The sequence below is a fragment of the Nyctereutes procyonoides genome, unplaced genomic scaffold, assembly GCF_905146905.1.
Source record: "Nyctereutes procyonoides isolate TBG_1078 unplaced genomic scaffold, NYPRO_anot_genome, whole genome shotgun sequence".
NCBI classification, from domain to species: Eukaryota; Metazoa; Chordata; class Mammalia; order Carnivora; family Canidae; genus Nyctereutes; species Nyctereutes procyonoides.
The window spans coordinates 31,481,578-31,505,193 of record NW_026575030.1 but is presented as its reverse complement, the minus strand read 5'-3'; the positions used below and the strand labels follow the sequence as shown (position 1 = coordinate 31,505,193).

The following is a 23,616-nucleotide window of genomic DNA, read 5'->3' as shown; positions in this document are numbered from 1 at the left end:
CTTTGTGCAGGGTTTCAAAGGATTTTTGTTTTTGCCTCTCTCTTGCTGAAGTTTACTTTGAGATGTGCAGCTTCTGGTCAGTTCTTAGTGTCTTCCATGGCCTTGTTTGGGTTTTACATCATTTAGGTGGCTTTCCTCATTATTTTGTTGTGGATCTAAACATATCCCCTAGTTTTTGATAATAGAGTTTTTATATTTCTCGTTCTCCTTGTTTGATGATTACTTTTATGAGAAGGGAAAAATGACATGTTCATCTACTTATTTTAAAACAGGAAGTTTTCCATAAATAGCTGCACAGCATCCCAGCTATATGGCTACCTCATAACCTATTTAAACAGCATCTTTCTGGTAGACATTTGGATTATTGATAGTGGTTTTTTTTTGTTTTTTGTTTTTGTTTTTTGTTTTTTTGCTATCACAAACCTTGCATCACAAAACATCCTTATGTGTGTTTTTTTATGGTTTCTTTTCATGTTTTATGCATGTTTCTTTGTGCATTTGTAAGGTAAGTTTATAGAACTAAAATTTCCAAGCATACAACTATTAATGTACATTTTAGATTTTGGTAGCCCTTCGAAAGGGATAAGAGTGAGTAAGAGTTCTATTTCTCTACATCTTCACCTTTGCTAGGATTTGTAACACTTTCTTAGGATAATTATCAAACACATAGAAATTTGAAAGAACATTACAGTGAACGCTCATGTCCTCAGCACTTAGATTTGACAATTAGCATTTTACTGTTTCTGCTTTATTAGATAGCTATTCAGTCTGTATTTCTTTCAGTGGGCTAGCACCTTTCCTATCTGTATTAACCATTTGAAAACTATTTTCTGCTATGTTCCTTTTAGATAGGAGTGCTTTTTCATACTGATTTATAAAAGCCCTTTGAAATTGGTCTTTTATCTGTCATGAGTTGCCAGTGTTTTCCTAGTTTGTTCATCTTTTGATTTTGTCTGAGGTGTTTTTGTTTTTGTTTTTTTTTAACTGGTAGGCACTGATATTGTTAGGTCTGTGGAACTCCTTTGAAGCTTACTCGTGTATCCGTCTCTTCCACCATGTCCTTCTAATACACAAGCATTAATGAACATCACAGAGACTGAAAATGCAGCCATGCTTGTGTAGAAGAGGACCTGATCCTATCATCAGATTGAAAAGTGACATGACAAATGTGTTTTTTTAAGCTTTAATAATAATAAGTGATATTTTTTGAAGACTTTGTTTATGGAATCATTTTTTAGAAGCCACAGATACCAGTATTTCTTATTCTGAAAGATGTAATGGGATAAATAGTAAAGTGCTGAAGTTTTGAGCACTGTTTAGTTTTACTTATATAAACCTCTGTTTCTTTACTGGTAAAATAAAAAATGTGTTAGATTCTGGGACTCTTACAACGTAGTAACAACTGTGATTTTCTAATATCTTAGAGTTGCATAGTACTTAGTACTTTTCAGAGGACATTTATATATATCATTTCATCTGATATGTACAGGTAGACAGAACAAGAGTTACACACTGGGAAATGAAGCTAGTTTGCTGAGGTTAATGTCAGAATAGGAAATAGAACCCAGGACTTCTTTTTGTATATTAGTTTCTTCTACGTGGTTTATCATAAGTGATTCTGATTTATCAGAACCTGATATGCACAGCAGAATAATCTGGATAATTAAGATATTACTCAGGTTAATGAAATTTGTTACTTTTGAAAAGTAACCAAATAGGCTAATTAGTTGGGAGTTTTTAGTATATGTATGTGTGATATGTAGATAAAAGCTCCAGTGGAAGGGATCCCTGGATGGCGTAGGGGATCCCTGGGTGGCTCAGTTGTTTGGCCCAGGGCACGATCCTGGAGACCTGGGATCGAATCCCACATCGGGCTCTCAGTGCATGGAGCCTCCTTCTCCCTCTGCCTGTGTCTCTGCCTCTCTCTCTCTCTGTGTGTGTATTAAATTCCAGTGGAAATGAATTTCAGACTTAATTTTCTAAGCAAAGAATAGGGAAAATATATCTTCTTACTTTTTAAAATCTATATTATATTAGAATAGACTATGGCTATAAATAAATCCAAACTTGTCATTGCTCAATAATAGATTTTTTTTTTTAAGAGGTCAGGGGACACTTTTTTTATTGTCAGTCTGGGCTGGGACCCAAGCTGAAAAGTACTCTTCTATTTTCAGCTCATGACTCCCAGGACTCCTGGGAGTCCTCTTTATCTCAGTAAGCCAAAAGGAATAAAAAGCATGGAAGGATGTGTGGCTTGCCTAATGATGGAACTCATTACTTTGACTTTCATTTGATCGGCTAGAAGTCAGTTACATGGTCATCTAATAGTAAGGAGGCCAAGAAACATAATTCAGCTGTGTGCACAAAAAAAAGGGAGAACAGATTTTGGTGAACAGCTAGCAGTCTATCTCATGTACCTATTCCTTTAAAGTTTTCGTAGGAGGGGTGACAAAGTCAAGATTCTACATTGTAGAATTTTAACTTGTGATACTCTTCCCAATTTAGGAATTACGCTGTCAGAATATTTCCGTGACATGGGTTATCACGTCAGTATGATGGCTGACTCTACCTCTAGATGGGCAGAAGCCCTTAGAGAAATCTCTGGTCGCTTAGCTGAAATGCCTGCAGGTGAGTTTTTGTATTGCTTATCATGTAAGAAGGTTGATAGTATTTTTAGGACTGGCTTAGAACCTCTCTTAAATTTCTTTTTGTTTTTTTCAGATAGTGGATATCCTGCATATCTTGGTGCACGTCTGGCCTCTTTCTATGAGCGAGCAGGCAGGGTAAAATGTCTTGGAAATCCTGAAAGAGAAGGAAGTGTCAGCATTGTAGGAGCGTAAGCACATAAACTGTTTCCTTTTCAAAATAAAAATTAAAAGTCATTTTTTTTAAAGAGAAAAAATTTAGTTTCCTCTGAGGGTAGTGGTTCTTAACCAAGATTGGACTCCAGGGTCATTCAGAGAGCTCTTTACAATGTAATTGTGTAGGTTTTTTCTGCATATTATGGTTATTTAGCTTCACTGGTTTATTATATTTAAGTCACAATATCTTAAGAATAGCTTAGAAAATTATAGACATTAAGATAAGGTTATATCATGGTAAAAACACAGTAAAGATCCATGATCACTACATAAAGCCCCTTTGTTCTTAGAGCTTTTTCTTCCTTCCTGTTTCATCTTTTGATTAGAATCACGAAACTGATTCTCTTATTTCTCATACTAGAAGGCATTTTGTAGTTACTGTTGTTATTTGCAACTTAGGACTTATTTTTATCAGTATTTGTTCTGTAAGTTTTTCTTATTTCTAAAGTTTAGTTCTGAAGTTCTAAAAGTTCTAAAGTTAACATTAAAATAATATTAAAATATTGACTCTCAAACAATTTTTTTTTTCATATACCAGTTACTTGAACTGAACTTTCTAATGAGTTTTTTTTTTTTTTTTCCTTTTAAATTTAGAGTCTCTCCACCTGGTGGTGATTTTTCTGATCCGGTTACATCTGCTACTCTTGGTATTGTTCAGGTATATCTTTTCCTAGCGTAGTCAACTTCTGAGCTTTCCCTCCCTGCTTCTTCTCTAATGTTATCTAAATCATCATGAAGTATTTAATTTATTCACTAAAGAGTAAGCAGTAGGAAAATTTGTTTTAGGGATATTCTTGTCATTGAGAGCTTAGCTCTTTGTGTAAGATTTAGAACAAACCTGATTTCTGTAAGTGGAAAATACATCAGGAATAGCAAAGTTTTATTAGTGTTAGAATAATATTACCCTTTAGGTGAGAGTAGCCCCTAGTTGCAAAAACAAATAGGCCTAAAGATGCATAATGGCAAAAACTCAGTAGAAGTTTCTTTTTTCTCGTAGTATGGTCTAAAGCAAATGATCGTGTCAGAGGGCAGCTTTTTTCTACTAATAATTCAGAGACCAGGGTTCTTTCCAGCTTGGGGCTCCACAGTCGCTTAGCCTGGTAACTGTCTGTGTCTGGCTAGCCTGAGGGAAACTGTGGAGAAGGCACACCCACTCTGAACTCTTGGCTCAGATGCAGTCACCCCACTCACTCTGTTGGCCACACCCAGATGAAAGCAAAACTGCAAAATGGAGTTTCTGCCTACACAGCTGCTTCCCAGCCGCAAGGCATGAGTTGTAGTGGATAGCTTGTCAACTGGTCATCAGAAGAAGCCTAAATGAAGGATGTATGCAAATTAGGGCTATAGTAAAGAAAATAAACGTTGATATATTCATATAACTCTCACATTTTGAGTTTAAATTGCAGAGAAAGGGGGAGCAAAGTTAAGAATGTATAAAATATACGTGAACATTTGGCCTCAGAAAAATGACTGTTAAGATCCTATTGGATTGGCCCTTAAGGAATTGAATTTAGTCAGAATGTTTCATGATGTATGACCAAAGTGAAGAATCCATTCTATCTCAGTAAGCATTTTCTGATTCCTCTGTTTATATTGCAACATAATAAATCTTCAGCAGAGCCCATTAACTTTCTTCTTACTATCATATTTACCACACTATTAAGGAAATTCAGATACAATTTGAATTTGATTTATAGATAGTATCTATCCTGAAATTAAAAGGAATGTATTTTTTAATATTTTAAGTTTTATTCTATTTCAATTATATGTGGGATATACTAAAAAGATTGATAATTTGACCCAAAAATTACAGAATTGTATACTTAGGACAAACAAATATACTTCAATTTTGGGACTCCCGGGTGGCTCAGCAGTTGAACGTCTGTCTGCCTTTGGTTCAGGGCATGATCCCGCAGTCTCAGGATTGAGTCCCACATCAGGCTCCTTGCATGGAGCCTGCTTCTCTCTCTGCCTGTGTCTCTGCCTCCCCCCCCCCCATGTATTTCTCATGAATAAATAAAATCTTAAAAAAGAAAAACAAAACTTTTTTTTACTGCTTTTTATTTAAGAAAAAATCATTGTATATGTTTGTTTTCTTTTTAAATCAGGTGTTTTGGGGCTTAGATAAGAAACTAGCTCAACGTAAGCATTTCCCCTCTGTCAACTGGCTAATCAGCTATAGCAAGTACACGCGTGCTTTGGATGAGTACTATGACAAACACTTCACAGAATTTGTTCCTCTGAGGACCAAAGCTAAGGAGATTCTGCAGGAAGAAGAAGACCTGGCAGAAATTGTACAACTTGTGGGAAAGGTGAGTGGTTAAGTCCCATGGAGGACAGATCTGTCAGTTATGCTGGTATGTTGTAAGGACAGATAGAACCTTGGACGTGCAGATTCTTGCCTAGCAAAATAAGTACTTATTAAATATTTTTTGAACTAAAGAAGTTTAGCTTATCTTTTATTCAGCAGATATTTGAGGTTCCTATTTATGTTCTAAAGTTGGAAAGATGATTATTGTTTTGATTATTGTTGAGTAACAAACCACTCCTAATATTTAGTGGTTTGAGTAGTGTTTTACTGCTTCTACTTTTGGGTTTGATGGACTGTTGGAATTCTTGGCTCAGGCCCTTCATACAGTTGCAATCATATGGTGGCTGGAGTCATCTGAAATTTTCTTCCCTCATATGTTTAGTGCCTGGGCTAAGATGATTGGAACAGCTAGGCCTTGGCTGGGCATTTCTCTCTCTATGTAGTGTCTCCATGTAACAGTGTAGGGCTCTCAGAGTGTTTAAAGAGAAATGGAAACCAACAGCCTCTTAAGCCTGGGTCCCAAAACTAGTATATCACTTCTATCTTATATTCTGATCAAAGCAGCCCCAGAGCTTGCCCAGATTCCAGAAGAGGGGCTTGTACTTCAAAATGGTCAATCAAAAGGACTAACTAAATTGTTAGGACCTTTGTATTCTTTTTGATCCTTTGTAGCACTTTGCATGGTCCCAGTTATATTGTAGATGAGAAAGAAACACTTGATTTATTTTTATTTCTTGAAATAAAATATACCCATCACCAACCAAATTAGAGGTGGCATGGTTTAGATCTATTATATTTTTTCAGGAGCACTGGGGCTAAAAATCAGAAAGGTTGGATGCCAGTTTCTTTAATAATTAGCTGTGTGACCTTAAACAAGTGACTTGCATTCTTGTGTCTGTGTCTTGATGTTTCACAGGAGGATGGTGTTAATAGATTTAACCAGAGTACATTCCAAAACCAAATGACTTCTCAATTAGTATGCAGTGGCTAGTCAGGACCTCAGAGTTCTTGATCTGGTTCTGTTCTTTTTATTATATCTTATAAAGTCACCTCTCAATTCTTTTTTTTTTTTTTAATTTATTCATGAGAGAGGCAGAGACAGGCAGAGGGAGAAGGAGGCTCTCTGTGGGGAGCCCTATGTGAGACTCGATTCCAGGACTCCGGAATCACACCCTGAGCCAAAGGCAGAGATGCTCAACCACTGAGCCACCCAGGCGTTCCACCTCTTAAATTCTTTTTCCACAAATGATAGTATTATTAGATTGCTAGCACATGTTAAATACTCATTTTCTATAAATGAGTACTGTGGCCCTAGTTAAGAGGAACTAGAAACAGAAGATCTCCAGAACCAGACAAAGACAATATAAGACCAAAAGATCTCAGGCTAATTTGGTTTATGAATGTAGGTATCAAAATCCTAAATGAAATGCTACTATTTACTAGATTCTGCAGGATATTAAAAAGAATAAAATATCATGAGCAAGTAAAGTTTATCTCAGGAATGCAAATATGATTCAACACTGAAAATCAATTATTGTAACTTAACAATGTAATGTAATGGGAAAAGGATATCTGAACTAATATGGAAGAAGTATTTGAAGTTCATCATTTATTTACAGTTGTTTGGTTTTTTTTTTTCTCTTTCGAGAGAGAGAGAGAGAGAGAAAGAACAAGAGTGAGTGGGAGGTAGGGCAGGGGGCAGAAGGAAAGGGAGAGAATCCCAAGCAGGCTCCATGGTCAGTGAGGACCCCAGTGCAGGGCTCAATTCCACAACCCTGAGATCATGACCCAAGCTGAAATCAAGAGTCCGACACTTAACCAACTGAGCCAGGTGCCCCACTTATTTATAGTTTTGAAAATCTCTTAGCAAACATGGAATAGAAAGGAACTTCCTTAATTTGTTAAAAGTAACTTACTAAAACCTAGGGAAGGCATTTTACTTAGTGGAGAATTTTCTGATCGTTCTGTTTACAAATCAAAATGCCTACTATCACTGCTTGTGTTCAATAATATCAGGGGGCCTAACCAATGATATAAGAAAAGAAAGAGATTAAAATACCATTATTTGTAGATAATGTGTTCATATGACAAGAAAAATAACAACAGAGAAACAATTTGAACTAATAAGGGGGTTCTAGATTTAAGATAAATGTAAAAAATCAAGAGAATTTCTCTGTATTTGCAATACCTGTTAGAAAATAAAAATAAAGGGTCCACAATGGTAACAAAAGCTAGACTGTAGGAATAATTTAAAAGATATATATTGGGACCCCTGGGTGGCACAGCGGTTTGGTGCCTGCCTTTGGCCCAGGACAAATCCCACGTCGGGCTCCCGGTGCATGGAGCCTGCTTCTCCCTCTGCCTGTGTCTCTGCCTCTCTCACTCTGTGTGTGTGTGACTATCATAAATAAAAATTAAAAAATACATATATATATATTATTTTTTGGGCACTCGGGTGGCTCAGTTAGTTAAGTCTCTGACTCTTTATTTTGGCTCAGGTCATGATCCTCAGGGTCATGAGGTCAAGCCCTGCGTCGGGCTCTGCGCTGGGCACAGAGCCTGCCTAAGATTCTTCCTCTTCCTTTTTTTCTGTCACCTACCACCCCCCCACACACATTTTTTACAGCTTTCTCTCTTAAAAATAAATTATTTCTTCTATGGAAAACATTTTAAAACTAATAAATGAAACAAAATCTGAAAACAGACAGTCCAGGCTCTTACAGCACTTAAGTCTATAATTTTGATGTGATGTCAATCCAGTTTCCAGTTGCAGCTTCTGAACAAATTAGTAATGCTTCAAAAATTCATTTGCTGTCACAAAGAATTAAGCCTTTAAAAAAGAGTAGTAAAAAGGGAGCTTTTACTCTTTTGGATATCAATATAAAACCACTGTAATAAAAATGTGTTATTGATGAAATAAATAGATCAGTAAAACAAAGCAGAAATGTACTCATGTACATATAGACCTTTCACATTGCAAAGATAGTATCACAGTTCAAGTGAGGGGAGGATGGATTGGATTGTTTTAGTCAGTGATGATGGAAAACTATTCACTGTGGCGCCTGGGTGGCTCAGTTGGTTAAGCATCTGCCTTCAGCTCAAGTCATGATATCGGGGTCCTGGGATGGAGCCCTGCATCAGGCTCCCTGCTTGGCAGGGAGTCTGCTTCTCCCTTTGCCTCTGCCCCTACTCATGCTCTCTCTCCCTCTCTCTCTCAAATAAATAAAGTCTTTAAAGAAAAGAAAAAAAAACTGTTTACTACTTGGGAAAAAATGAAAATGCATTATTTTCTAATTCCACACAAAAATAGACTCCAGATTAACAATTTAAGTGTGAAAGATAAGACTTTCAAGTTAATAGAAAACAAATGTTAAGATGATGTCTTTGTGATCTGGTTAAAAAAAGGACTTTATAAACAAACCCTCATATGCACCAGCAATAAAACCAACAAAAAAAGGTTTTGATTACGTCAAAAGCAAAGATTTTGTTTTGTTCAGCAAAGGCCTACTGTGTATAGAGGTAACAAAACATGACTGGGAGGGAGTTTGTAACATCTAAAAGTGGTAAACTGATATCGAACAGGTACAGAGAACTGTAAGTTAACAAGAATACTGGAACTCCAATAGACATATAGGCAAAGGAAGGAGCAGGAAAGATTATAGAAAAGGAAACACAAAAGATTAACAAGCCTGTGGAGAAAGGCTCAAACAGAAACGAGATATCATGTTATACCAGTTAAAATGGCAAATATCAGAAAGCTGGATAATGCCAAGTCACGTGAGGATAGAGGAACGGTGTACTCTGAGTAGGAGTGTCTGTCATCTGGTGCTGACATTGTGGATAGCAGTGTCAGAACTTGCTTGTATACCCTCAGACTTAGTGGCTCTGTTACCAGATATTTATCTCAAAAGAAATTCCCAAACAGGTCCTTAACTGGACATGCTTGTGGTGGCAGGGAGGAAATCTCAGTGCCCATTTCTGGGTGCAAAGATGAAAAATAAAAATAAGGAAGTTGTTGGGGTGTCTGACTGGCTCAGTTGGTTGGGTGTCTGACTCAATGTCAACTGGGGTCATGACCTCAGTATCGTGGGATCCAGTCCTGCATTGGGCTCCATGCTGGTTGTAGAGCCTGCTTAGAATTGTCTTTTTCCCTCTGCTCCTCCCTGTCCCTCATTGCTGTCTCTACAAAAAAAAAAAAAAAAAAAAAAAAGAGAGAAAGAGAGAGAAGTTGCATACCATGGAGAATGAGGTATGCAAGACCTGGAAGCCAACTGTGGCTCACGGCAACATGCATGGATCTGAAAAAGTGCCAAAGACGCAAATATGACTGCTTTACATAGTTTAGAATACTAATACAAAATAAAATACACATTTCACATCAATCTATGCACATAAAAGGATATACATAAAACACATTTTAATACTTAACTATGGTTGAAAAGGGGATTAGAGAGAAGAGAGATTTTAAAAACATGAAAAAGAAGATCTGATCCTTACCTCTAAGAAGCTTAGTTGCAGAGAAATGACAAAAGACTGCAGTTAACTTACTGAGCCTGTGCCTTTGCCATAATTTCCTTTTTTTTTTTTTAAGATTTTATTTATTCATGAGACAGACATGCACAGAGGCAGAGACATAGGCAGAGGGAGAATCAGGATCCCAGCAGGGGGCCTGATGGAGAACTCAATCCCGGGACACTGGGATCACAACCTGAGCTGAAGGCTGATGCCCAACCACTGAACCATCCAGGTGCCCCTTTGCCATGATTTCCAACAAATCTTTACCTGTTAGGCTGATTAGGGTGATTGCCAAAGTTAAAGCTTTTGAGACAGTGATTTTTTTTTTAAAGATTTTTTTATTTATTCATGAGAAATATACACACAGAGAGAGAGCCAGAGACACAGGCAGAGGGAGAAGCAGGCTTCATGCCGGAAGCCCGAGGCGGGACTCGATCCCGGGACTCCAGGATCGCGCCCTGGGCCAAAGGCAGGCACCAAACCGCTGAGCCACCCAGGGATCCCCGAGACAGTGATATTTAAAGAAGCTCTAACAGTAATTCCAATAAAGTACCACTCAGACATAGATAAGCGCATGCTTGCTATACTTTGCATTTACATAGTTTCTTCTTTTAAAAGATTTTATTTTTAAGTAATCTTTACCCCCAACATGGGCCTTGAACTCAACCTTGAGATCAAGAGTTGCACACTCCACTGCTAAACTAATCCAGCCAGGCACCCCATGCATGTACATAGTTCCAAACCGCATGTAATTTTTTTTTAATTAATTGCATATGGGATGTGTTGGGGTTTTTGGTTTTTTTTTTAAACAAACTCAAGACTCAGAATTCAAATAGTTAAGCTAGCAAGACAGGATGTGAAGAAATTGTTTCAAAAAAAAACATTGTTATATCCATGTTCATAGTAGCATAGTATTCACAATGGCTAAGAGGTAGCAGCAATCCAGCTGTCTTTTGATTAATGAATGGATAAGGAAAAAGCATGTATATGTATATGTGATGGGCTATTATCCAGTCTTAAAAAGAGAGGAAAATTCTAACACATGCTTTAACATGGATGAACCTTGAGGACATTTTGTCAGGTGATATAAAGCAATACCAAAAAGACAAATGCTATATGATTCCATCTGAATTAGTCACATTCATAGAAACAGAAAGTAGAATTGTGGTTACCAGGGTCTGGGAGAGGAGGAAAAGGAGAACTGCTATTTAATGGGTATAGAGTTTCAGATTTGCAAGAAGAACAATTAGAGAAATCTGTTGTGAATATACTAAGCACTACTGAACTACACTCAAAAAGGGTAAGATGAAAAACTTAGGTTGTATGTTTTTACCACAACAAAAAAGTCAACAAGCAGTTATGAAGTGAATTTGTTAATGATAGATGATTGTGTGTTGATTATATAGTTTTTGCCTGCTCAATTGATTGCAATCACTGGTCCCACATTATAGAAGTTGATTTCTAAAAATATTTTTTTCTTCTAGGCTTCTCTAGCAGAAACAGATAAAATCACTCTGGAAGTAGCAAAACTTATCAAAGATGATTTCTTACAACAAAATGGATATACTCCTTATGACAGGTGACGTATCTTGATTTTCTTTTTTTGTTTGAGGATTTTCTATTGAGTTTTGAAGAAAAAGCTGCCTCCTTTTTTTTTCTCAGACACAACTCTGACTCGATATATAGGTTAATTTTGTATGTTCATAGCAAACATCTAACTATCTGTCTCCCTATCTTGATTTTGCTCATTTGTAGTGATGACTGTATTGTCACTCATTATCCAGCCATCTTTAATTAGATTGTTCCATAGTGTGTGGAGCCCGGGGATCATTGCCTCCTTCAGATGCTTTTCTCACTACCTGTTAAAACTGCCCATGCCTCTTCTACTCTTTTCCTAAGTAATTATGTCCTACTTTCTTGTTCCACTTCCCAATAGTCCTAGTATCTTTCTTTCCACTGTAGTCTCTGTTAGACGTCCCACTTGTGTCTACTACTGCTGTGGTTTATTTAAAGCCTCCATTTCTTTTAAACTTCATTAATTTGAGCCCTTTCATTGTAGGCTAGCTTTTCTCCCTCAAATCATATTTGGATTGAAGAGGGAACTGAACAAATAGGAAGATTACTAGAATGTAGGACAAGCAGAAAATAGGACAATATAATCAGTAAGCCTCAAAAATCTCTATCATGGGGCACCTGGGTGGCTCAGCAGTTAAGCATCTGCTTTCCACTCAGGTCATGATCCTGGAGTTCTGGGATCAAGCTTCTCCCTCTCTGTTTGCCTACTTGTACTCTCTCGCTCTGTCAAGAAAATAAATAAAAATCTTAAAATATCAGGAACTTAAGAAGCTCTGGCTACCCATACAAAGATAACTCAACCAGGGGAAAATTCTTTGGAAAGTGAAGTACAGAATGTGCATGAAATTGTGTATGCAAGTGTGTTTAAATGTGTCAGAAAGTTAGTAAGCATGCATGTGATCCAAGTTGAATATTAACTTTTGTGTCCTCATTGTTAAAAGGTATGGGTAAAATGAAAACGAACTCATTAGTGGAGGGACTAACTTTAGGACTAACTGACTTTAGGAAAAGGCAGTTTTCTGTTTTTCTATTACTCATTAAACCTTAACCCCACTTCACAGGGAGTCTTTGGAACTCAGTTATTTTACCATTTGGGTTGTTACTCCTTTAACTGCATTGTACAGGAACAAACCCTCAGAGAGTTGTTAGATTATAGCAGTATTGTTTGATTGTTCTTCCTCTGAGTATTTTACTAGATAAAAATAAATATCACTCTTAAAGTAAATAAACAAATATCTCTCCATCTATCTGTCCACTCCATATTCCATCTCTGCCCAGAAACTCTGGTTAAATCTTTGTTAGTCTTTTCTGCTTTTTATCCCCATTCATTATTATCATCCAATAAATCTAAGTAGTCTGCATATTTATATAAAGAAGCTGATGCTCTGATATTCTATAGATGGAAGTATGAACCTGGTTTGGATTTTATTTTTATTATTTTGGTTTTCACTTATACCCTAGGTTCTGTCCATTCTACAAGACAGTCGGGATGCTGTCCAACATGATTGCATTTTATGATATGGCCCGTAGAGCTGTTGAAACCACTGCACAGAGTGACAATAAGATCACATGGTCCATTATCCGTGAGCACATGGGGGAGATCCTCTATAAACTTTCCTCCATGAAATTCAAGGTATGTTTTGTTCCTACTTAACTTTTTTTACTGGGAAATATTCCTTTTTATTTTTTTTAACTCTTTACCGACAGTGTATTTATTCACAAACCTGGTGTGTGGAACTTGGGTTTATCATTTTCACACATGCTCAGGTTATGTAAAATCAGAGCAGACCACAAATTTATGTTCAAATAGAGTTCTGGAGATAAAAATTATAGTATGTCATGTCTAAAATAAATGCTGACGTGTTTTCCCTTTTGTCTTAACTGCCAGGCAATTTAGAGCTAAAATCATGGCTGAGCAGCAATTACTTTTCCTCATATACCTATTACCATCTTACCTCCATGCTCATCTGAAATGACTGCTTTGGTTTACTTCTGAGTATCCTATTACACATCATATTTTTCCCCCTATTACACATCATTTCTAACTTTTAGGTGGATTCTCTCTTTTTTTAAAAAAAAGTATATAACATATAGATAATTTAATGAAATCATCAGTAGAAACTCCAACATGTAAGATTTTTTTAAAAATATTTGGTCAGTTGGGTTGTATTTCATTATTTCAAAGTCATGACATCCAAGTATATTTACCAATCACCTAATGAGAAACTGAGAAGGATTCTCTGCGTGTATATGTAGTGTTTGTTTACACTATAGGGTGAAAGTAAATCCGTAAAAATAGACACTGTATCAAGAATTTTAAAATATTCACACTCTTTGATCCTGTCATTCCAATTCAAAACATACAACCCAAGGAAATGATTAGAGATTTTTTTTAGTTGAAGTATAGTTGGCACACAATAATCAGAGATTTTTGATATGAATATATGTAAAAGATTATTTATTAAACTTCTTAAATGTCATTCAGGAGTGAAAGTCAACAGCACATTATGGCATGTACATTTTAGCAAGAATATTATGAAGACATTAATAGTGTTTTTTCAAAGAAAAATCCAAAGATATGCAGATATCAGATATCTGAAAAAAACAGGTTGCAAAAAAACTCCGTATGTAACTTGATCCAAATTTTATTTTTAAAAATTATACATTCATTTGGATAAAGAAAATGTGATGTACACATACAGTGGAGTATTACTCAACCATATAAAAGAATGAAATCTTGTCACTTGCAACATGTATGGATCTAGAGAATATAATGTTTAGTGAAATAAGTTAGATGAAGGCAAATACCATATGGTTTCACTCATGTGGAATTTAAGAAACAAAACAAATGAGCAAGGGAAAAAGACAAACCAAAAAACAGACTCTTATAGAGAACAAACTGGTAGTTGCCAGAGCGGAGATGGCTGGGGGGATGGGTAAAATAGGTGAGGGGTAAAATTGGGGCACCTGGGCGGTTCAGTCGGGTAAGTGTCTGATTCTTGATTTCAGGTCAGGTCATGGTGTCAGGGTCGTTAGATCAAGCCCACATCGGGCTCTGCACTGAGCATGGAATCTGCTTGAGATTCTCTCACTTCTTCTGCCCCTCCCCCTGCTTGTGCTCTCTAAATAAATAAATAAATAAATAAATAAATAAATAAATAAATAAATAAATAAATAAATCTATTTTAAAAAGAGAGTCCACTGTTATGATGAACACTGAGTAATGTATAGAATTGTTGAATCACTGTACTGCACACTTAAAACTTATACAATACTGTGTATTAATCATACTGAAATAAAAATTTTAAAGTTTTTTTTATTTTTTTTATTTTATTTTAGAGAGAGAGAGCAAGAGCACAAGCAGGCAAGGGGCAGAGGGAGACACTCCTCAAGCAGTCTCCTTGCTGAATGTGAAGCCAGGCACAGGGCTCCATCCCAGGACCCTTGAGATCATGACTTGAGCCAAAATCAGGAGTCAGCTGCTTAACTGACTGAGCCACCCAGGCGCCCTTCAGTCTTTCATGTTTTGGGGTTTTTTTTTAAGATTTTATTTATTTATTCATGAGAGAGACAGAGAGAGAGAGAGGCAGAGACATAGGCAGAGGGTGAAGCAGGCTCCGTGCAAGGAGCCCGACATGGGACTCGATCCCAGGACTCCAGGATCACGCTCTGGGCTGCAGGCGCTAAACCGCTGAGCCACCTGGGGATCCTGAGTCTTTTATGTTATTAAATATTCTTCTGTAGTATTATTTTGTGGCTGGGGGGTAATATTTTTCTATTATTAAGTATTTAGGAAATTTCCAATTATTGGTATGGACAGCTTGGTTTATGTAGTTGGTTTTGTGTATTTTCCTATTATAGGTTCCCAGAAGTAGAATGAATGATTGGGTTAGAGAGCTTCAATATTTTAAAGCCTCTTTTACACATACTACTCAAGATGTTTTCCATAGGAATTTAAAATGTGATGCATTTTAAGATTATTTTAGAAATTTTACTTCCCTGTGCCAGTGTGATACCGTGAGACCTTGAACAGTAATTGTGTTTTGACTAAACGAATTCCAACTATTGTGTACGTGCAGTAGAATGCATCGAGTGTGTGATACTGCGTAATTTCCCCATCTTTTGCATATTGTTGAGGATAAATCCATTGGTCATTGAATACAGTTAGCAGACCAATTATAAAACCAAAATTTTGTCTTTTTATTTTTATTTTTTTTTTTACTTAATTTTGTCTTTTTAAAAAATTGTTTTGTTTAAATGCAATTTAATTGACATAGAGTATATTATTAGTTTCAGGGGGGATCAAAACTTTGTGTCTTTCTTAGGTTGGAGTACTCTTCCTTGTGTACATTTCTACCCTTAAAGGAAAATAAGAGTAATTTTGACTCCTTCCTGCGATTTGCCAGTGTACCTCACTAATACTCAAAATATGTTAAATATAAGTAACTTATTAACTATCTTGAACATTATTTTCCAAATAATGTTCCAAAGGTAAATTGAATTCTGTAATGTCTTTTTTCAGGATCCAGTGAAAGACGGTGAGGCAAAGATCAAAGCCGACTATGCACAACTTCTTGAAGATATGCAGAACGCATTTCGTAGCCTTGAAGATTAGAACTGTGATTTTTTTTTCCTTCCTTTCTTCGGCAGGCTCTCACATGTGTATATTTTCCTAAATTTCTCATCTCCAAACCCTTGCTTCTTTACTGTGCAGCTTTGAGACTAGTGCCTATGTGTGTTCTCACTTGTTTCCCTGTTTATCTGGTAGGTCTTCTATGAAACAAACATTCCTTTGTTCCAGTGTTTGAAGGACCTCCGTGATCCTTTCTCCGAAGTGGTGAATGTAGTAAATATGATATATAATGGCTACACTACTGTAAACTTATCTGTGGGGTGACATCCCTCTTTGTCCTAGGTTTGCCCTTTCCTCATCTCCATTAAATCGTAAACAGGACTACTGCATGTACTCTCTTTGCAATAGATTTGGAATGGAAGGCCAGATTTCTATACATTTTGACAGGTACTTTGTGAAATGACTCAATAACTATGTGGTAAGGTTTATAATTGCTTTTTTAAAAACATGAATGATTAATGTTCCAATTATGCATTGCTTCCCCCAGTGTAAATCAGGAATGTTTATAGGAAACTGTTGGGAACTCTACTGTTTTTAAAACAGGCATTTGTGGGACTCAGCACAGTGTATGAAATCACTACCCTCTAAAAAAGTGGAAAAGGAGCCAGGTGGTCAAACTTAAACATCATCTTGTTAAAGCATGTTTTATTTCAGTATGAAAAATTCAGTATCAAGGACTATACTACTACGTAACTAGGAAATTCTTCTTAAAAATTGCATTTAAAACAATCACTGGGAACTTGATCCACATCAAACCCTTTTCTTTTCCTCAAACCGTAGAAGCCTGAGCTTCTAAGAATCATGTGGCAGTGTGATGGGCAGTGAAATGCCACAGAGAAGGTGTTCAGTGTGGTTAAAGGCTGTTTGCACCATTAAGGACCCGCTGGACTGTAGTGATTCTTGGGGCCAGAGTAGCATTGCGTTTTTACAAGATAATGATGTGTGTCATGTGTTTGCATGTTTCTCGGCTTATTGAACTTTTGAACAACCAGTTTACTGGCTCAAAAGATTTCTCAGAATATCTGTAGCAATAGCAGCATAACAGTTTCCAGTCTGTTTAATAGGGATGAAATTAATTCTTAATATCTGCTGATGCCAGAATCTGGGTCATGTGATGAAAAGATAATTTCATCTTGTCTTTTAGGTATATGTTTTAAAATAATAATTTCTGTGTCTGTATAAGGCACACTGCGGAACAGCTCTGAGAGCAACAGTTTCTCATTAACTCTTTCTGACCAATAGTGCTGGCACCGTTGCTTCCTCTTTGGGAAGAGGAAAGGGAATGTGAACAGGTCAAACAATCTCAAATACCCAAATGCAATAGCATAAATAAAGTATTTATTTTATGCCTCAGTATATTATTATTTAATTTTTAGGTAACATATTTCTTTTGGTCTGTTAAGGAAAGATGCCATGAGTAGAGAATTCAGCTCTAGTTTGTTTAAATCCTTTCAGATTGCATTTTTTTTTACAGTGGCTTGCTATTCAGGATAGATACTCTTCTATGCAGCTTTTTTTTTTTTACCTTTCCGAATATTAGAAGATAAAAATTATGCAGTGATTTGTTGAGATAAGGACTTAATGGTGCTGCTTTATCAGTTTGCTTCCAATGTGACCTCCTACCCAGAGGCCCTAAGACCCATGGAAATGAAAAGGATTTCAAAAATGTTCTATTCCTATCTTAAACCTACCAGCAAACTAGGATTGTGATAGTAATGAATGATAGGATGAAGAAGAAAGTTTGACCAAGTTTGTTTTTTGTTGTTCTGAATTTGCAATGTAATTTCTACTCCCTTTTAAGAATGTTGATGTATGGATGTGAAGATGCTAGAGATAGAAGATGCTCTGATATTCATTATAAGTGTTCCTCCACCTGTATGTTGTAGAATTTCAAATTGGTCACTGATCATATTTGTTTGGTAAGAATGTGTTAAAATTACAACAATCTTTTAAAAAGATGATGCAGTTCTATATTTATTGTGCTATGCCTGTTCCTAGGTGGAGCCAGTTAAACAAGTTTCATATGTATTTTTCCAGTGTTAAATCTCACACATTGTACCCTTTGGAAATTTCCTTCCATCCTGAAGAACGAATAGAAGAGGCCATATGTATTGCCTCCTTATCCTTGAGATTTCACTATCTTTATGTTAAAAGTTGTGTATAATTGTTAAAATCTATGAAAGAATAAAAAGTGGATTTAAATTAATATTTTTTCTTTGTGTTTGCTAGAAAACATGCCACCTATTTGTATTTTGACTTACTGTTTTCAGTATGAACTTTAAGATTTTTTGTTTTTCCCCTTTTTTTATAGATTGTTACTTAAGATCATGAAATTGAATTGGGGCCCTCACAATAAACTGCAAAAAGTCCTATAATCATTTACTGGTATGATTTGGAAATGTAGTCTACAGAATCCCATATCATTCTGAGTATCATTAAATTGAAAAAATGAATAGTTTCTAAAAATGTACTTATAAATTAAAGGAATAGTAGTCATTCTATTTTTGACAAATGAACGAAAAGCCTTGCAATTCGTGATTTTGCAAGCCAGATCATTTAAGATCCAATGTACCAACATGTTACTTAGGACATATTTTATTTCTTTGAATGTATTTTTAACAACTTCAAGGGAGTAAAGTAGGAGTGTGAAATGAACCTCTCTATATTAGTATATTACTATCAAGTGTCAAGTTTATTTAGAGAAATACTTAAGAATTCACAGGAAAGTTTATTCATTATACAATATTTGGGTAATTTTTAGTCCACTTGGTAATATCCCGATATCTTCGGGTTATCCTTTTGATGTATTGCTACAGTATAAGAACACAAAGAAGGAAAGCAACTTTCTTAAGTGGGCTGTGATAAAATGCCCCTGAAGTTGTTCTAAGGGCCTCCTCTTAGTTCGTGTTGCTCTAGAATTGACTCTGAGAAAGTAGTTGAGTGCAGAGAGTTTATTTGGGATGTGATCTCAGGCACACACCAGGAGGGCAGTAAAGAATTCAGACAGACTGGAAGGAAGCCAATAAAAATTCATTATCAAAAAAGTTAACACTTTAGACTATTAAGCACAATGCTGCTCTAGAGTTTTGAGAACACCTAGCAATCTGCACCTCAGTTATCCCACCTGTGGTACAAGAGAAGTGGAGTACTTTCTGCAGCTCCTGGCAGTCATCCAGGGAAGGCTGTTCCCATAAAGACTGGGAAAGTCAATGCCCAGCACTTGCATAGAGATAGATGGGGCACTGGTGGCCACAGAAAACCCTGCAAAGAGATTTGAGTGCAGGTAGTTGGGAGGTTAGGCTGGTGTCCAGTGAAATGGTGGTCATGGCCAAGGAGATTTAGGTGAGGCGCTACTAGCAACTGCTTCTGGCTTCTTAAGAACCCTGGGGGATAAAAATCAATTAGTAGCTGAAAAGCCATTGTTCCGCAAAATAAGGAAGCACCTTGTAAAAGAATCCCAGGCAACCTGATTCCAGAGAGCATACTCTTAATCACACTACATTCTGCCTCTGTATTTGAAAAGTTTTTTGAAGAGCTGTACTTTAAAGAGGAAATAGTATACTTATTATGGTTATAAATAAGCAGATGTGGGATTTAATACTCAAGAAAATCCACTTCTTAGATTAATGAGGATTTTGGTCATTCATTCCAACCTTCTCATTAATACAGAAGAGGAAATTGAAGTCCCGAGAGGTTAACTGATTTGCCCTATGTCACATTGCCACTTAATATCAGCCTTCAAGTCTCCTGTTTTCTAGTGTCTCTTTGTACTAAATCATACTGTATATCTTTTCCTTATGTATGTTTCTTTCGAAACCAGGAAGCTGGTTTGAATAAATGTGATACAAAGATAAACCAGAAGAAAAGTAGGGAGAAATAACTGGCTGAACAAGGTAGTGTAGTCATAGACACTGTGATGACTCATTTTAAGAAGGAAAATGTGACTGAGAAACAGTTTGAGCCAGAGTTTAGGGAGGTGAGTCCAGAAATAATTTTTATCAAATTTTTTTATCCAAGTTACAAGAAGTCATTAAAGTGTGGAGAACAAGAATATAAACAATGACAACTTAATTAAAGACTTGAATCCAGAATGTGTAAAGAACTACAAGTCAAAAAAAGTATATATTACAGGGGCACCTGGGTAGCTCAGTGGTTGAGTATCTGCCTTTGGCTCAGGTTGTGACCCCATGGTCTTGGGATCAAGTCCTGCATTGGGCTCCCTGTGGGGATCCTGCTTCTCCCTCTGCCTGTGTCTCTGCCTCTCTCTGTGTGTCTCTCATGAATAAATAAAATCTTTTTTAAAAAATTACAGATCTGAGTAAATAAATGGGTAAAAGGCTTGAAAAGGCACCTCACAAAATGGCCCATTAATATATGAAAAAAGATGCTTAGCTTCTAGTCACCAGGGAAATGCAAATTAAAATTACAATGTGATACCATTTCATACACTAGAAGGACTAAAATGGAAAGAACAGGGTGCTAAGTGTTGGTGAGAATGTGGACCAACCAGAACTGTCATACATGTGGGAATATAAATTTGTACAATTTATACATGTGGGTAACTATTCTGGTAGCATCTACAAAGTTGAATTAGGAATACCTAATAACATAGGAGTCCCGGTCATGGGTCTATATGCAACAGAAATGAATACATGCATGTTCACCAAAAGACATGTACCAAAATGTTCATAGAAGCGGCTATCAGGTAATTCTCACCATGGAGCAACTTTTATGAAACCAGTATCTTTATTCGATGCTTAGACATGAAAGATAACAAAGGATACTTAAATAAGTAGTCTCGGAATGTTAACTAGTTGTGCCACAATCTCAGAAAATTTGAACCATGTGTCAAATTTAAGACATCCTTGTTACTGGCCTTGAACACCGCTCTGCTGATTGACATGTATTCTAATTGATTTAGATTCAGAATGGTCTGACAGTAGGACAAAGTATTCCAAAATCATGACCTTTGAACAGTAGTAATTGTTATGTGTATGGATTTCAAGTAGGATTGTTACTGTATTTATTGAATGGACCAGCAGTTTCTCTTCTACCCGTTTCTTTATAGGCAGGCGAACTCAAAAAGGAATCAAAATTCTGTGACATATTTGAATTTTGTCATATACAGGCTCGGTTTGTGAATATAATTATAAGAGTACAATTTAGCTCCATTTTTAAAAAACAGCATTTGTCACGGGATTCGAATTCTTTTTTAAAAAAATCCATTAAGATAATTTTTTAGTTTGATTTTGCAACCATCATCTGAATAGCTCTTGAAAACTTCCAAATAGCTAATGACCTCTAGCATTTACTAGATGACTTAAAATTGCACTAAAAGTTTTGGATACCCTGAATAAAAGCTGAACTGCCTTCAATCACATGAATCATATTCATGGCCTTTGTTTTTAAATTTCATGCTTTATTTTAAAGCCATCATGAAGACCTTTGACACCTGTCCTGAAAACACCATTTAGGACGGTATTTCCTCAAGCATGGTGTTGCAGGTTAGCTTCTCTGGAAACATGCTGAGACGGAGATGGGGATACACATGCCCTCTGAAATTGACCTTGAGAAAAGAAGGGGCAAAACAGGGTGTGCATAGTGGAAATCAAGATACCAAGCAGGCCTAACAAAGCCTTGGCCGCTATTGTGAGGAAGCTCTGGAGCAAATATTGCCAATCAGAGTTGACAGGCATCTGGCTAAAATGGCCAGCCTTTATTACTCCTCCTCCCTTGGACTCCAGGTTGAAGCTGTCCTGTGGGGACATGACCTCAGGAGAGGTGGCATCTGCAGACCAGACCTAGAAGGAGCTAATAGCAGCAGGCTGTCCGCTGAGCACTCCTGGCAGCTGGGCAACACATCATGTGTCTTTCCTCGAAGCACAGCTCTGTGTCCATGAGATGGTTTTCAGAGAAGGACATGAATAGTACACATTTTAATGTATAGAGGCAAATGCTTAGTACTTCATATCCAAGATCTCAAGGATCTGCTTAGGGAGGAAGCCAAACGGTAAATGTTAAAAATGAGTTATTGCTACAGAAAAATATTAGGTATAGAAAGTTATAGACAATAATAAAACATGACAAAAATCGTAAAGGTACTCTCCGAAGCAGAAATTTGAGCCAACAGTGCCTGTAAGTTAAAAGACTGATTATTTTAGTGTCTATTAAAATATAAGTGCTTGCCAAATACTTTTAAAGAGGACCTTTAGTAAATGTTGGCTTGAAACTCCTCATCAAATGCAAAACTCTTCAGGATATGACATTCAAAAAAAAAAAAAATATTTCTTAGCATTTGAATCATGTGACTGTTAACCTACTCAAAAAATTAAAATTAGGGATCCCTGGGTGGCTCAGAGGTTTAGCTCCTGCCTTTGGCTCAGGGCATGGTCCTGGAGACCCAGGATGGAGTCCCACTTCAGGCTCCCTGCATGGAGCCTGCTTCTCCCTCTGCCTGTCTCTGCTCTCTCTCTTTCTCTCTCTCTCTCTCTCTCTCATGAATAAATAAATAAAATCTTTAAAAAAAATTAAAATTAAATAGAATATCTGAACAAAGACACCATTTCAAATAGACTTTTTCCTATACAGCACCTATTGATACTACCTTGTTTAAATTAGTTCTAGGTGAGCTTGAGAGTTCATTCTTACTATGCTCTTTTTAGTGACCATAATTAAATAAACCCCGTTTCTTATAGAGCTGCTCAAGTAAGAAATAACACAATGTACATCTGAAGCTGCTTTGTTTCTTCGAGGAGTCTTTTGGGGTTCTCAATAGGAATTTTGCGTGTGTCACATTGCCTGTATTTTACCCTAAATTCAGTGATCAACTTTCTCAAACCCCTCATTGATTAGATGATAACTTTAGTTATAATTCTTTTTCCATTAAAAAATGGCCTGGGCAGCCTGGGTGGCTCAGTGGTTTAGCCCTGCCTTCGGCCCAGGGCCTAATCCTGGAGACCTCGGATCGAGTCCCATGTGGGGCTCCCCACATAGAGCCTGCTTCTCCCTCTGCCTGTGTCTCTGCCTCTCTCTCTCTCTCTCTCCCTGTCTCTCTCTCTCTCTCTCTCTGTGTGTCTCTCATGAATAAATAAATAATAATAAAATATTTTTTAAAATGGCCTATATGGAATCATTAAATTGTATACCTGGAACTAATATAATTCTGCATGTTAATTATTCTTGCATAAATTTTGTTTTAAAAAAAGACCTCTGTCACTTTACCATACCCTCGAAACATATTTTCATGAGAAGATTAAACTAACACCTAGAAACCTTGTAAACAGAAACATAGGCTATAGAGTCTGTACGTTGAGCAGAAAGGGAGAAATGCACCTGCATTTGACAGTAAATTGGGTTGAAGTATAAGTGATATGACTTTAAATGTTATGAACTGAAGATTAAATTATAGTTCATTGAAATAATTTACTCCACACACATGACAGGAGCTTGCTTTTTTTGAAAAAAGAATTCCTGAATTACAGTTAAAATAATACGTCTAACTAAATGTATGTGTATGTACATTTTTTATTACAGCTTTAAAATACAGCTGTTCTCAATATCATCCCCATCATCAATTGCTCCTGTTCCAGTAGGCTCTCTCCCTTCTGTCTAATAGCAGGGACAAAATATCATGGTCAGTAAGAGCACAAGATCTCAAGTTAGACTGTACAGTTTCAAATCCCAACTCTGCTACATACTAGCTGTGCAACCTTGGACAATTA

General features: G+C 36.6%; 1 protein-coding gene across 2 annotated transcripts in view; it reads left to right on the top strand.

Annotated features, from left to right (window-relative positions):
• ATP6V1A (ATPase H+ transporting V1 subunit A) overlaps positions 1–18,101 on the top strand; it is a 65,277-nt gene extending 47,176 nt beyond the window's left edge. For both annotated transcript variants that reach the window (XM_055315951.1, XM_055315952.1), the window contains 7 exons: positions 2,506–2,628; positions 2,722–2,836; positions 3,456–3,519; positions 4,970–5,173; positions 11,172–11,266; positions 12,724–12,895; positions 15,785–18,101. In XM_055315951.1, coding sequence (XP_055171926.1) covers positions 2,506–2,628; positions 2,722–2,836; positions 3,456–3,519; positions 4,970–5,173; positions 11,172–11,266; positions 12,724–12,895; positions 15,785–15,877 — 866 coding nt within the window. In that variant the 3' untranslated portion in view covers positions 15,878–18,101. The remainder of the gene's footprint in view (positions 1–2,505; positions 2,629–2,721; positions 2,837–3,455; positions 3,520–4,969; positions 5,174–11,171; positions 11,267–12,723; positions 12,896–15,784) is intronic.
• The last annotated feature ends 5,515 nt before the right edge of the window (positions 18,102–23,616 follow it).